The sequence below is a fragment of the Diceros bicornis genome, chromosome 5 (genome assembly GCF_020826845.1).
Source record: "Diceros bicornis minor isolate mBicDic1 chromosome 5, mDicBic1.mat.cur, whole genome shotgun sequence".
Lineage (NCBI taxonomy): Eukaryota > Metazoa > Chordata > Mammalia > Perissodactyla > Rhinocerotidae > Diceros > Diceros bicornis.
In genome coordinates, this window is record NC_080744.1 from 1559313 (window position 1) to 1574600 (window position 15288).

General features: G+C 39.0%; 1 protein-coding gene across 1 annotated transcript in view; it reads right to left on the bottom strand.

Moving 5' to 3' along the window:
• ATL1 (atlastin GTPase 1) overlaps nucleotides 1-15288 on the bottom strand; it is a 66270-nt gene that overhangs the window by 19894 nt on the left and 31088 nt on the right. The window contains exons 5-6 of the mRNA XM_058540599.1: nucleotides 14742-14792; nucleotides 12637-12693 (exon numbers count right to left, since the gene is read on the bottom strand). Of these exons, the coding sequence (XP_058396582.1) occupies nucleotides 12637-12693; nucleotides 14742-14792 (108 nt within the window). The remainder of the gene's footprint in view (nucleotides 1-12636; nucleotides 12694-14741; nucleotides 14793-15288) is intronic.

A 15288-nucleotide genomic window follows, 5' to 3' on the forward strand; every position in this document is an offset into this window, starting at 1 on the left:
GAATTGGACAAAGATTCAAAATTGTAAACAAAATAAAGATGAATCAATTAGGAAACCTTAAAAATAGACTTCAGGAAATTTTCAAACAATACTCTGGGTACCTAAATAGCCCAAGTAAAGGGAACCTTATCTTCTCTTTTTAAAATGGGCTCAGACATAAAATATAGGAATCAGAAGAAAAAAACTTGAATGAGAAATTGTCAATTTAGAAATTTCCTATATATGGCTGACTTTTCAGAGGGGCTTGGATAGTTAACGAGGTAGAAATCAAAACAAATTTGTGGCCCTCCAGAAAAAAACAAGACCAAAATATCTCTGTTCTCTAAGAATCAGGAGCCTATCAATAGGGGCACCTCCAGATATTGTGAACAGAAAATCCACTGGAAGAAACAATGTCCCATATTAGCTAAAAATCCTACAACTGTGTATGATTCAAAAAGAAACTGAAGACTCTCTTTGAGCAGAGGTTTCCAAGGACTTAGGCAAAAAAATCAGAGAAGAATCTATGAGTCCAGATTAACCCCTTCCAAGTTATCATACGTCTTTCTTTTTTGTGTATATAAAAAGATTAGGCCATAGCAGGTATTAATCAACAACATGTATACACCAAAGACTCACTGCCTTCTATGGCCTATCCTTTGATCCATAGCCAAGGCTTATCCTCCTTGCCTCAGAGCGATGCAGCCTGTCTAATTACTTGAAGCATCTACAGACTGTGTACTAGGATCACCTTTAAATCTGATGGTCCCACATAACAATCATTGCTAACTGAAAACACCTGTTTCTGTTAGTCTTCACTAATGAAATGTTATTTTATTCTTTTTGTGTTACCACCCATCAATATAATACTTTCCATTCAGAAACTCGACTACTCTTACCCATCGAAAGAGAATTTCATGATTGTGTTTCTAGAGTTCAACAAGGTGCCATGCCCATTACAAATATTGTGAACACTCTCACACCAATTTATGACCTAATATTATTTGTTCATGGGTCTTCTCTTAAAAACACAAAGAGGTAATACTAGGCTGGATATGTATTAGCTACACCAGACCTTGAATCCAGGTCTTCCATTTTGAGTCCAATGGGTTTACTTATAGGCAAACTATACACAATCCCAAATACGTATATAACACCACAATTAGCAAACTTTAATTGAACATCTGCTGTATAAAAAGTATGTGCTATAGACTAAAAAAAGTAAACTACAGAGCTCCTGCTTTGAAGGTATTTATAATTTAGTCAGTGAGATGGGATGTGCACATTTCAATATAAGACCACAAGATACAGCTCAATGCGTGCCTATGACTAGGAGGAGGAGGAAAGGCCCTACAGGATGGTGGTGAGGCGCAAGGGCTTTGAGCTGCGGCCTAGGTTGGAGACCAGCTCTGCAATGCACAGACATATGCGACTGGGGACAAGTGTCATAACTACTCTAAGCCTCAGTGTTTCCTCATCAGCTAAAAAAGAGAAAGATAAGAATAAAGAAGGAGTAACAGGGGCTGGCCCCATGGCTTGGCGGTTAAGTGCACGCGCTCTGCTACTGGCGGCCCAGGTTCGGATCCCGGACGCGCACTGACGCACCGCTGGTCCGGGCATGCTGAGTTGGTGTCCCACATACAGCAACTAGAGGGATGTGCAACTATGACGTACAACTATCTACTGGGACTTTGGGGAGAAAAGGGGGTGAAAAAAAGGAGGATTGGCAATAGATGTTAGCTCAGGGCCGGTCTTCCCCAGCAAAAAGAGGAGGATTGGCATGGATGTTAGCTCAGGGCTGATCTTCCTCACAAAAAAAAAAAAAAGGAGTAACAACATTGCTTATTTTATATAACTATAATGAACATTACATTTACTTGAATAACGTAAGAACATACTTAGCACAGTGTCTGGCACAAAACAAGTGCTCAATGAATTGTTCTTGGTATGTAGGCCTTCTACACATTTCTGTCCCTCCAAGCAGACAGTGGGAGAGTCCTGGTCTATCCACAGACCTCCTTCTATGTAGGCAGAGGAACACTCACTGTAATTCACACAGCTCTCAGACCACACGGCTCTCTGGACAGAACAGGTGGTAAGAGAGCTTTCCCAGACAGCTGTCCTTCCCTTTGATTTACAGCTCAAGCAGGCAAACAACAGCCTCCCTCCTCTCAGTGAAGTCACGGATTTCTCTGCTATGACTTGGCAGTTGGAGTCGTCATAGATATTTGACCAAAGGATGTTGTGTTTTAAAGTAGCCGAAATCACTATCAAAGAATTTATTCTGTAGATGAACATTCTTAAATCATGGGAATAAAAGGTCCTTAAATATAACTAAGTAAACTAGAGTAAAATAATTCCTAATTTTCCATAAGTAGGACCAATTTGAATGAGAAATTGTGAGAAATAGAAGGTTTACGATACTACATTATGACATGCTTCCTCTACTGTTATTTTTCCAGTAATCTTCAGTTTAACCTCAAAACTGGCACGGATTGATCTGCTCACTAATAATTACATCTCCACCAAAAGGAACACGAAGAATTGAGTTTCACTTTTATCTCACAAAGAGGATTCAAATCTTTTATTCCCCAGCTTTATTGAGATATAATTGACATATAACATTGGGTAAGTTTAAGGTCTACAGTGTGATGATTTGATACATGTATACATTGTGAAATGATTAAAACAACAAGGTCAGTTAGCACACCCATCACCTCACGTAGTTACCGTGTGTGTGTGTGTGTGTGTGTTTTGTGAGGAAGATCAGCCCTGAGCTAACATCCATGCTAATCCTCCTCTTTTTGCTGAGGAAAACCGGCTCTGAGCTAACATCTATTGCCAATCCTCCTCCTTTTTTTTTTTTCCCCCCCAAAGCCCCAGTAAATAGTTGTATGTCATGGTTGCACATCCTTCTAGTTGCTGTATGTGGGACGCGGCCTCAGCATGGCCGGACAAGTGGCGGGTTGGTGGGCGCCCAGGATCCAAACCCCGGCCGCCAGTAGCGGAGCACGCGCACTTAACCGCTAAGCCACGGGGCCAGCCCTGTGTGTGTGTTTTGAGTCAAATCTATTTCTAAGGCCTAGGGTGTTGGTGGGCCTTTAAGTGTATGAAAATAGTTAGTGAAAATGCTGTGGGAGAAAACTGATATGAATTAACTAATCCAGAAGGTGGAGTACTTAATAGTGAGGAAATTAAAGAGAAGAGAATAAATGTAAATAGTCCTAAAACACATGCTCAAGAATGAAATAAAGCTTCTAAGGGAAGGGAATTCAGGCTTGTGTGCAGGAAAGTGTTCTAGGGTCTATCCTTCTTATTTTCCTATTACAGGCAGACCTTAATTTACCAACCTCCTGTCCACAGAAATGGCACCCCATCTCTTTGCTACCAGAACCTCCCCTACCACACATGCCCTCTGCCAGGGTGTGCCTAGTTGCTAATTTAGTCCTCAAATGCTTAAGAATGACCTGGAGAGTACCAATTCCCTGGTCACAGCACAGGAATTCCACTCAATAAAACTGGAGTATGGCTCCGAAATACAAACTAATAGGCTCCCCAGTAGTTTTACCTCAGGCGCTGAGAAAACCTTGCTCTGTGTCCATCACCAAGGCTGCAGATCTCAGGAAAACCCGTCTCTTCTCTGTCAGCCGCACAGCCTAAACACTGCCGGCACCCCCATCTACCTGTCTCAGGGCTCCACGCCTCAGAGAGGCCCAGGAATAACTGGATAAATCAAAGCTCTGGCCTAAAGGGACCAGGGTTCAGGAATATCGTGGCTAGTATTCAAGTTTGCTATAGATTAAATAGGCTTTTGTAGACTAGCCTATAAACGTACCCATCATGTAGGAACGCAACTGGGAAATGTTTGAGCCCTAAGAAGTTGGCTTGAGTCAATCATGAGGCTATACTTTAGTAAACGGGGAACGTTTTCATTTCTGTGTAGTCCATATAATTAGAGGACATGAAATGGTTAAACAGTAAACTCCTGGGCTGCCAGAGCCAAAGGGCACACTTCACGGCATAACACAGAGGCTTCTTAGAGTCCACTTCCTGGCAAACGGGGAATCAGACCCAACAGTAAACTCACTGCTATCACCACCTCATAGAACAAGTGAAACCCTCTCCACCACCACAGCCCAGCAGAACCGAGAGGAAATAAGTGACAAGAACACAGAGAAAGCCGCAGAGTCACACAATGGCAACGGAGCCTTTCCTGGGGCAACAAGTAGCTAGTGGCTGACTGTTCAGCAGAGAGCATCAGAGGAAGACAGTCTTGCTTGGCATTGAAATATAGTCTGTAAATGAAAGAGTTCATTTAAAGTGAACTTCAAATAATGTCTAACTATCCGAAAAATTCCCACACTTAGTAATAAGGATCCTGACCCAGGGATGTAATCATCTCAGTGCAGAGCAATGTGGGGCCAGGTGTGGCTTATCCAAGTCCAAATGACCAAGGAAGAAAAATTCGTAGACCCAAATAGAGACAAGTCTCCTACCACATCTGACAAGATATTTTCACCAGGTTCTTAGAGCAAATTGGCAATTACTACCCACAGTCCTTGTAAAATATGCGTAGGTATTACATACAATCATGTTTAAATTAATGGAAATGTACTAAGTCATTCTCAACCATACCTTTTGAAGTTCTAAGGTAGAGAAACTAAAGAAATTAGTTATTTTTATAGAAAATTATATTGATGAGGTAGCTCCTGCTGGATTATTATACTTAAGATTCAGGAGCAAAACAAGTGAGAAAATAAGAAATGTCATGTAGAGAACGCTTTATTATGTTTTAACATAGATTATACTTCCTGAGTGTGTTAAGTAGTTTAGAACTAGCTCTTATAGGCTTGCAAGGAGCAGTTGTTAAAATCTGAGGAATTTTACAAGTCAGTTGACATCATGTTGGTAGCTTGAAATCAGCCATGGTAAAAGTATTCACACAACAGAATTCAGCAAATGCTCCAGATCAGACCCTCCTCCGCCCTCCTCCCCAGCCAGCTGTAAAGAGTTACCAGCATACCATTGGCTAAACTTTACTTTTGCTTTTAAACTGAATTCACTTAGCTTTTAGTTCTCTTTTTAAAAACAATGACAGATATTTTGTTTGCTTGATATAAATTGACTTAAGAATCAAATTAACCTGTTAATTCAGCTACTCATTTCATTGGCTACATGTTCTCACTTTTGCTGCCTCAGAAAGACCTTGTTTATTATTTATAATTTCACTCAGTTTCAGAGTTAAGAATTCTTCCATTTTAAATTTGTTAAATTTAGTTTAGAACAAATTATTATTTTTTAAATTTCATTACCCCTCACCTTACTTTCTCAGGCAATGTTTAAAATTTCTCCACAAGTTTATCCAAGTACATAAAGCTGCTATCTTCTCAGACAGAGGAAGAGGATAGCAGTGGTGAACTGCTAAAAAAAGCTTGCTGAATTAATTGAACTTTTTTTAAAGTTATTTTATTTTGGAATCTGTTCTCTCTATGCTTTTTCTAATTTAAATGTGAATTACTTTGCTCATATCTTAAATGTTCTGAGATTTGAATATACATTTGCATGTTATCTTTTAATTTCATGATGTGTAGTATTTTTTGTTTTGAATTTGGTAGCTTTAATTTTAAACATTATTAAATAGCTTTGGAAGCCAATTTGCTACTTACTGAGTTTCTCATTTCAATTTCAGATACTTAGATTTACAAGTCCAAACCTATTTAGGAGTCACTGTTGACTCATTCAGTAAACTTTTTCTTTTCTCTGGCATTTCACACCAACACGTGATGATCTCAAAGTTTTTTTCTATTGTTTGTTTTCAGTTCACTGGTATTTTTTTACCGAAGGCAGTAACTCACCCACCCTATCGATCTATCTACCTATCTATCCATCTACCTATTGATCTATTGATCTATGTATGTATCAGAGCACTGGTTGACCTCTTTTGGTTTTACTAGACCTGGCAAAGTGTAAGAAGCAGTGACACCTGCTGGTAAGACTTAAAATTCCTCTCCAGAATTTACAGCGGAGTTCCCTAGTCTATGCCAACGGGTCCTGAGTAACAAGTTCAGAAAAGAGAAAAATCAAAGCAAATAGCCTAATTACCATACAACACTTCAACTATCAACCTGACAAGTAATTAAAAAAAAAAAGACAGAGTCTAGTAGGTATTGCAAACCATACAGAAGATTGTAAACAGGGACTGGTTATTCCACCTTGCCTCCTCTCCCACCACCTTCCCCAGACCTCAGGGAGAGATCATGCTCCTGCACTCACAGCATACCATCATCTCGCCATGCAAAGGCCTCTTTCTTGTTTTACTTTATCATATTTTTCCCAGATCCCCACTCCCATTCCTCAACTGTCTGCTTTCAACCATACCCACTCTAAGGTATATTATTTTGTGTATGTAGAAGGCTTTAAATAATCATAAATAGTATCGTGTTATAGATCTCAAACTTTTTTCCTGCTTAATTCAGCATGAATTTTAACACTCTACTCATGCTCCTCTATTCATGCTGCCTTTGGATGTTGCAAAACATTCCAGAGTATGCTTTTTACCATATTTTCTATACCCCTCTTCCAGTGATGGGCACCTAAGCTGCCTCCAACTTCCTGCCACTACCACTCAGTCAATGCTACAGTGAAGATGCTGGAACGTTTCCCCAGCTCCACAGAATGGCTGCTCCAATCTGCACTTTCACCAGCAGGGCCTGAGAGCCCCCATCTACCCAAATCCCAGCTCTCACTTGGTATTATCCTCATGTTGTAATTTTTGCCTATCTAATGAGTGTAAAGTGATATCTCATTGTTTTAATTTTTATCTGGTTATCAGTGAGACTTGACATCCCTTCAAAAATGTGTTAGCCATTCAGGTTTCCTGTCTGTGAATCGTCTATATAGTCAGGTGCTGCATAACAATGTTTCGGTCAACGACAGACCGCATATATGACAGTGGTCCCATAAGACTGGTACCATACAGACTAGGTGTGTAGTAGGCTATACCATTTAGGTTTGTGTAAGTACACCCTATGATGTTTGCACAACGAGGAAATTGCCTAATGACACATTTCTCAGAATGTATCCCCGTCGTTAAGTGACACGTGACTGTATATCCTTTGCCTATTTTTTTAATTAAGTTCAGTTTATCATTTTTGAATGGTTTGGTTTTTTTTTTATAGACTAGATTTTTAGAGCAGTTTTAGGTTTACAATAAAATTGAGATAAAGGTACAGAGACTTGCCATATACCACCTGCCCCTACACATAGTTCCCCCATTATCAACATCACTCACCAGAATGGTACATTTTTTACCAAGAATGAATCTACAATGACTCATCATAATCACTCAAAGTCCATAGTTCGCCTTAGGATTCACTCTTAGTGTCATACATTCTATGGGTTTGGACCAATGTATAACAACATATATAATGACATATGTCCATCATTATAGTATCATACAGAGTATTTTCACTGCCCTAAAAATCCTCTGTGCTCTGTCTATTCATTTTTCTGCCCCTTGCTGCCCCCATCACCTCCCACAACCACAGATCTTGCACTGGTCCCCAGAGTTTTGCCTTTTCCAGAACGTCATATAGTTGGAATCATACAGTATGTAGTATCTTCAGATTGGCTTCTTTCACTTAGTGATATGCATTTGAGCTTCCTCCATGTCCTTTCATGACTTGATAGCTCATTTCCTGCTGAATAATATTCCATTGTCTGAATGTACCAGTTTATTTATCCATTCACCTACTGAAGGACATCTTGGTTGCCTCCAAGTTTTGGCAATTATGAATACAGCTGCTATAAACTTCCATGTGCAGGTTTTTGTGAACATAAGTTCTCAACTCCTTTAGGTAAATACCAAGGAGCTCGATCACTGGATCATATGGTAAGAGTAGGTTTAGTTTTGTAAGAAAGTGTCACACTGTCTTCCAGAGGGGCTGCACGATCTGTATCCCCACCAGCGCCTGAGAGCTCCTGCTGCTCCACATCCTCACTTGTGGGGCCTGTGGTGTTGCCAGTGCTCTGCACCTGTCCATCCCAGTAGGTGTGCAGCGGCTCCTTTGCCGATTGTTGACTGGTGTCCATGTCTCATTTGCAAAACTTCCTTGTATATTCTACATATTAACCCCTTGTTGACTTTTGACATTGTCAATATCTTCTACCAACCAGCTCACTTTGTTTATAGAGTCCTCTGATAAGTAGAAATACTCTATTTTGATGTAGCAAGACGCACCAATTTTTCACTCCATGGTTTATTTTGAGGAGTCTTAGTAAATAAATGTTTCTTGACCCCAGTTCAGAAGGAAATTCTCTAGTATTGTCTTCTATTAACTTTATAGTTTTAACTTTCATACTTAGTTCTTTAATCCAACTGGAGCTTACTTCTAGATGCAGTGTTTAGTAAAAATCTAACTTTTTCTTCAAATAGTGACTTAGTTTTTCCAAACCCCAGCTATTAATCCATCCATTTCCTACTGGTTTATGACATCACCTTTATTGAAGACCAGGTTTCCATGTATACAGGGATATATTTGAACTCTGTTTAGCTCCATTGGGCTTTCTTCTTGTATCTGTAGAACCACGCCACTTTCATTACTTTGGTTTTCTAGTTTGTATTCAGTCCTCCAATTTGGATTTTCTTTAAAAAACTGACAAATCAAAATAGAACTTAATTATTTCATATAAGTTTTAGAAAAATGTTTTAGATTTCTCAAAAAATCCTGTTGTACTTTTAATTGGAATTGCACTGAGTTTATTGATTAATGGGGAGAACTAAATTCTCTACAACATTAAATCATCCCATCTGGAATCATATTTTATCTCTCTGTTTTATACAAATTTTCCTTTATGATCTTTAATAGAGCTTTGAATTTGTCTCCATAAATTTGTCTCTTATATTTTGGTATTTAATTACCAAAGCTTTTTTTTTTGCTATTGTGAATGGTATACTTTTTTAAAAACTTATATTTGCTGGTTGGTAATTGCTGGTTTTGAGACATACTACTGATTTTTTTTTAAGATTTAAAAATTTTATGACATGACACCTGCAAAATAATATATGTAACATATAAATACGTTACTAAGCACGTTAATAAAATGAACCCCTGTGAATCCACAAACCCACTTAAGTAACTGAACAAACCATAACACTGAAGCTTCCTATGTCCTTCCCTGACGCATCCCCATTTCTCCTCTCCAGTGGTAACCACTGTCCTAAATTTTACCTTCAATATAGTTTATCACATATGTATACATATTCTTAAAAAATATGCTGTTTAGTTCACTTCAGCTCATTTCTGAACTATAAAAAAATGCCATCGTCCTATACATAGTCTTTCAAAGGCAACTAGCTTTTTCACTCCACATTGTTTCTAAGATTGATCCATCTTGAAGCATGTAGCTCTTATGTAAGTTCTTTCTTTTATTTTCTTTATAGTTCTTCTGTTGTTTTTTCCTCTTAATTTGTCTTACATCACTAATTTTCTGCCTTTCTTCTTTTCTAATATAAACTTTTAGGGCTATATTTTTTTCCTCCAAGTACATTTTCAGTATAGCATTTAATTTTCAACATGCATGATTTTTTAAAAGCATTCACTTCTCAGTATTTTCAAATTTTTATTATATTTTGACTTGACCCATAAATTATTTTTGATATGTGCATCTAAATTTCCAAAATGTGTTTTTTTTTAAAGATTTTATTTATTTATTTATTTTTCCCCTCAAAGCCCCAGTAGATAGTTGTATGTCATAGCTGCACATCCTTCTAGTTGCTGTATGTGGGACGCGGCCTCGGCATGGCCGGAGAAGCAGTGCGTTGGTGCGTGCCTGGGATCCGAACCCCGGGCCGCCAGCAGCAGAGCGCACACACTTAACCGCTAAGCCGCGGGGCCGGCCCCCAAAATATGCTTTTTTAAATGGGCACTTTCTTACTAACTTTTAAGTAAATTATCCAATTCAATCCTTTGAAATTTGTGAAGACCTGCTTTGTGGCTTAGTATATGGTAAATTTTTGTAAATGCACCCTGTATGCTGAAGAGCAACGTGCATTCTGTTTGTTAGGTACACATGTCCAATAAAGCAAGTGTGTCAGCCCTGTGATCCATATCTTCTCTATCTTTACCAATTTTCTGTTTGTTTGACCTATCAATAGTTAGGAGAGCTATGTTTGAATGAATTTACCCATTTCCTCGTATAGTTCTATCAATTTTTACTTTATATATTTTGGGGCTATTTGACATACAAATTTAGAATTCTTACATCTTCCTAGTAAAGTGAACTTTTTACCGTTAACTTCTCTATTCTAACTAATGCTTACTGACCTGGCCAACTCTCACATTATATAGCTCCCCAAGCTTTCTTTCACTTAGTATATGCCTGCTGTATCTTTTTCCTCACTCTTGTTTTCAAATGAACACATTCTGATGTTTTCATATGTTTCTTATAAATAACTTATAGCTGGGGCTTTCATGTTTACAGACACTGATCGCCCCTAACTGGTGATGTCAATCTGTTTACACTTATTCAAGTCGTGGTGCACTCACACATCTGTGGACCTCTCGGCTTTGTGCTTTCTTTTTGTCCCTCTTCTGCTCGCTTCTCTTTTCTTCTTTCTTCTCCTCTTTGGAGTGATCACAGTATTTACTTGTTTTATTTGTTTGTTTTTTCTGATACCATCTTCCCCTCTGCTGCCCTGGATGTAATATACTCGAGTCCTATTACTCTTGTGGTAACCCTTGAACTTTTAACTATCACATAAAAGTTTTTAAAGTCTAGGTAATTTTAACTCCTCCCAAAATGTACCTGCTATTTTGTCTAGTATTTTGGTTCTTAACTCCCATCAATTAGAAATTTTTATTTCATATATAGACAATGTTTGTTTACATTTGCTTACATATTGACTAATTTGTTTACTCTTAACTCTTTCTTGTATTATTAAGAACTACCCTTTTTATCTCTAGTAATGCTTTTTTCTTAAAGTTTACTTCATTTGATGTAAGTGTAGCCAAATTAGCTTTCTTCTGATTGGCATTTACATAATAATACCTATCCCCTCACAGCCTCCATCTTCCCTTGGAGCTCAACACTTTTTTACTACCTTGTTAATACTCATTCATTCAGACAAATTTTTAATTTTCTGTTGAGTTTTTGTGATTGTTGTCAGGAAGAAGGTTAATCCAAACTACCTAATCTTCTATTACTGGAAGCATGAGCCATCCATCCCTTATTTCTTTAAGAATATTTGATATGCACGTATGGTCAGTACGGCCGTCTGCCTCTGAGAAGGCTCCCAAGCTCCTGCTTCCTGGAAACCCCTCCTCTGTTTAGTGCCCCCCCACGTCATGCCAGGGTTGGGGTACGACCACCGACAGAATCTGGCAGAACTGATGGTGTCTTCTCTTCCAAGATCAGGTTATAAAGACTGCAGCTCCTCTCCTGGTTGCTCTCTGGCAATGGCAGCATTTGCTCTGGGGGAGCCTGTTGCCAGCAGCCCTATGGAAGTGTCCATGTGGGGAGGAACTGAAGCCTCCCACCAGCAGCCATGTGAGTCAGCCTGGGAGCAGACCTTCCCGTCAAGTCTTAGAGAACATCTCCCTGGCAACGTCTTGAGCACAGGTCCACGAGAGACTCAGACGCAGCCCCTCCAGAGCTGTGTGAGAGAATACATCTTATGGTTCTGAGATGACTGGTTGTGCAGCAACAGATCACTAACATAGCACATTTTAAACTCCTTGCCACTTGAGCCATTAATTCTCTCTGTCCTTTATCAGCTGTTCAGTTTCCTTGCGTGCTTACATTCCCCTTGGGTAGGATCCACCTTGGCTGGTGATGTGTGTCTGCAGGGAGGGGCTAAATTCTAAGGCAGCTTGAGCCCCCCGAAAGCCTAGGCTGAAGCCAGTATGCTTCAGGTGGACAGTCTTCAGTGTTTAAACTGTACCTCCTCCAGGCACTGTCTTCAAGGGCTGTTTGACTTTGTTGTAATCTCCTGGTTCTTGGTCTGTAAGAGGGCGGGGTGGGGGGCGGGGTGGAGGGAGCACCGAGGGGCTAGGTAGTCTGCTTATTCCACCCAACCCAAGCTCAGCTACTGCCCTGATGCTACCTGCCCTCTCCAGCAGAGGCTGAGCTGGTCGCTGTTCCGATAGCTACTCAGTGCAGTGGAGTAGGTAACGGTTTACGCAGGTCACTGTGCAAGAAAGAAACGGGCACTTCCAAAAACCTCGGCTCCCCAACAGCCTGTCTCTGGTGCTCAGCCAGCTTTTGCTGTGGCTTGCAACCACCTTCTGTTGTCCCAGGAGTCTTGTTTGTTTGTTTTTAGCTTTTATGTGTGACAAATTCATCAATTTTCTTTTGGTTTCTGTGACATCTCTAGGGTTGGGTTCAGGGGAGAAAAGCTGGTATTCTTGTAGGAACCAAAATATCTAATTCATCTTTTTATTTTCCCATTTCTTTTTTTTTAATAATTTGTTAAATTTTTATTTCCCCATTTCTATCTCCTCCTTGCATCAAATAGCATTAAATAGGTATTCAAAAGTGCTTCTTGAATGAAATAAAGAAAAAGAGAAAGAAACATGGCCCTCTCAATTAATTAATATACCTGGTTATGATCTTCAGGAGAATCTAATATGAATTTATCATCATTTTACCCCCACTCACCTGAAATGGCTTCAGGAATGTTTCCTCCATTGCCAGTCTGCCATACTCAGTGAAAAGCTGGAAGGAAAATCACACACACGTGCGCACACACACACACACGCGCACAGAAAACTTCAGTATCTGCAAAGTTTTACTTCTTGGCTTTCTTCCATTCATTTTTTTGTCCTAGCTGAAACACAATACTACGTTATTAACATTACAATAATCATTTTAAGGAACTAAGTATTAGACAAAGCAGAGCTACAGTAATTGGATATTTAACAATTAAGGACATAAAGTACATTTTAAAAATAAAGTTTTCACTTTAAAGCTAACACCTTTTATATCTAGAATGTAGGACAATTTTTTTAAGGGAGGATGAGGGAGAAAGAAACATGTTAAACCATCTTTCAAAGCAGAACTTGCAGAGAGCCATAAACTATGTAGGATATATTTACAAAAGTTGCTGCCTGAGGAAATTTAATGGCACAGTGGCCTGGATTATTACAAAGCAATGTAGGCATTTGTCTTAAAAAGTGGAGAAACAAATACACTGCCTTCTCTTATTTTTTATTGCTCCCAGTTGAGAGGCACCATATCAGTTTTTGTGTTGCCAGAAATGTAAGGTTTTGGGAACACAGACGTGAGGGGGTGGCTGTGATTGGGCCTTGGTGAGAAGGTTTCCCCCGTGTACACAGGAAATGTCACTTCATACACAGGACCAACAAGCCACAGTGGCTTCTCAGAGCTGGGGAAGAGTGCTGACACAGAGGAGTCCCCTCCCTGCCCCCTCAGGATAGCGTCCACAGCACTGCACCGCTTCTCCTGCGGGAGCTACAGGAATCTAGGAAGCAAAGGGGAATTACTAGGCATCTGATGAGAGTGATTAAATGAAAGTCTGGAATATCACACCTGAAAGGCAGCTGGTCCGGGCATTAGACATTCGTTAGAATCATCTATTAACATAATTTGAATTCACAATCTTTATGATGAGGGCTGAGGTGTTGTCATTTAGCGAAAAATTTTAAATGATCTCAAAAAAAGATTACTTACTCAATATCAAAATCCAAAATCAGTCCTTTTTTAGAACACCCTAAACTGGCATTGAAGGGTGCCATGTCATTAACTTGGAAAGTAATTGGCTAGTTTGTGACACACGCCTGAAGAAGTAATTGTATTTATTACGCAAAACACCTAACAATCATCTGGCGTATTGCCTATTTGCCATTAATGGTCAGTGTGATGTACTAGAAATATACTTGGGAGTAATGCTGGATGTGGACTCCAAATGATTTCCAACATCACAGATTACCCTGCTCTATCATCCTTTGTTATCTGTTAAATTTACATGTGGTTCTTATTGCCAAGATACAATAACATATTGAAAAGCAAAATTTTCTAGAAAATATGCAGAGGAAAACTATCAGAGAAACAATAGGTTTTGCCATGTAACCAAGAATAACATGAACTGAAAGAAAGCAGGGAGCGTCGCAGAGAAGTGAACTATCTTTGGGAACTATCTGATCTCTTACTTATTTGAGATTTAAATGCTGAGAGTGGAAGGGAGATGACCAGATCTCCGTTCCCACTCTACCACTAAGTAATCACATGAGCTTAGGGAAATTTTCCTCATCTATAAAATATGAAGGATAAGTTAGGTGTCACTGAGGTCTCTTCCAGATCTAAAACAGAATCCCATAGGTATCATCAGGCAGCCTCTCACAGTTCTCAGGTAGAAAGTGGTCCACAGGAAACAAGTCTGGCATACAACTGATCTCACACTAACAGTCATTAAGCTCCTGACCCTAAGACTTCTACCACACATTTTGGGTCATTTTTAAACCAAAAATTCTTTCTCCACTCTAACTTGCCATATATTTTCACATATACAGGGCCAACAGCACTAACTCTATAGAAACAAAGGAATTGGAAAACTGAATTAGAAAGCACGTAACCATATAAGATTGGAACAAGAAACCTGGAAATAGGACAATCTCCATTTGTTGTTTCTAAATCTTTCTGAATTAAGTTTTCCAAGTAGAAGAAGGCCCAACAAAATCCTGAAGTTCTGCTCTACATGCTCAAAATATTACCAGATATACCAAAAAAAGTATAAATATCGTTACCTGGAGGTGCTGGAGATCATCCTCCTGGACATTTTGGGATAAGTTATATACCTTGATGAAGAAATAAGGTCAAAATGAGAAAATAACTTACATCATCTTAAGCACTTACTTTGTCATTCTCTATTTTTCTAAATCTCAGTTATCACAAAATCAAAATCTCTCACATATATTCCTATATAATGATATTTATAAGACCTTGAGAGAGGAGTAGAGAGAGCTTGAGAGACAATAAACAATGTACAATGGTCATAAAATTGTTCCAGAAGTACAACAGGCACCTGCCCTAGAGACAGAACATTAAAATTATTTTATGAACCTAATCTAGCAATTAGTCAATAAAATAATCATTCTTACAAGCACACCAAAACAATAGCTATCTAGATCTGAATAACACATCTATAAAATGTTGTCTTGAAAAATTATGTTGACTTCTTCAGAATTGATTATTTTAGTTCAATCTATAAAGAGTTCCACCCATGGAAGTTAGGTCTAAATATAACTCATTATCATACACATCCTCATACATACGCATCACTGCTTCACGAAC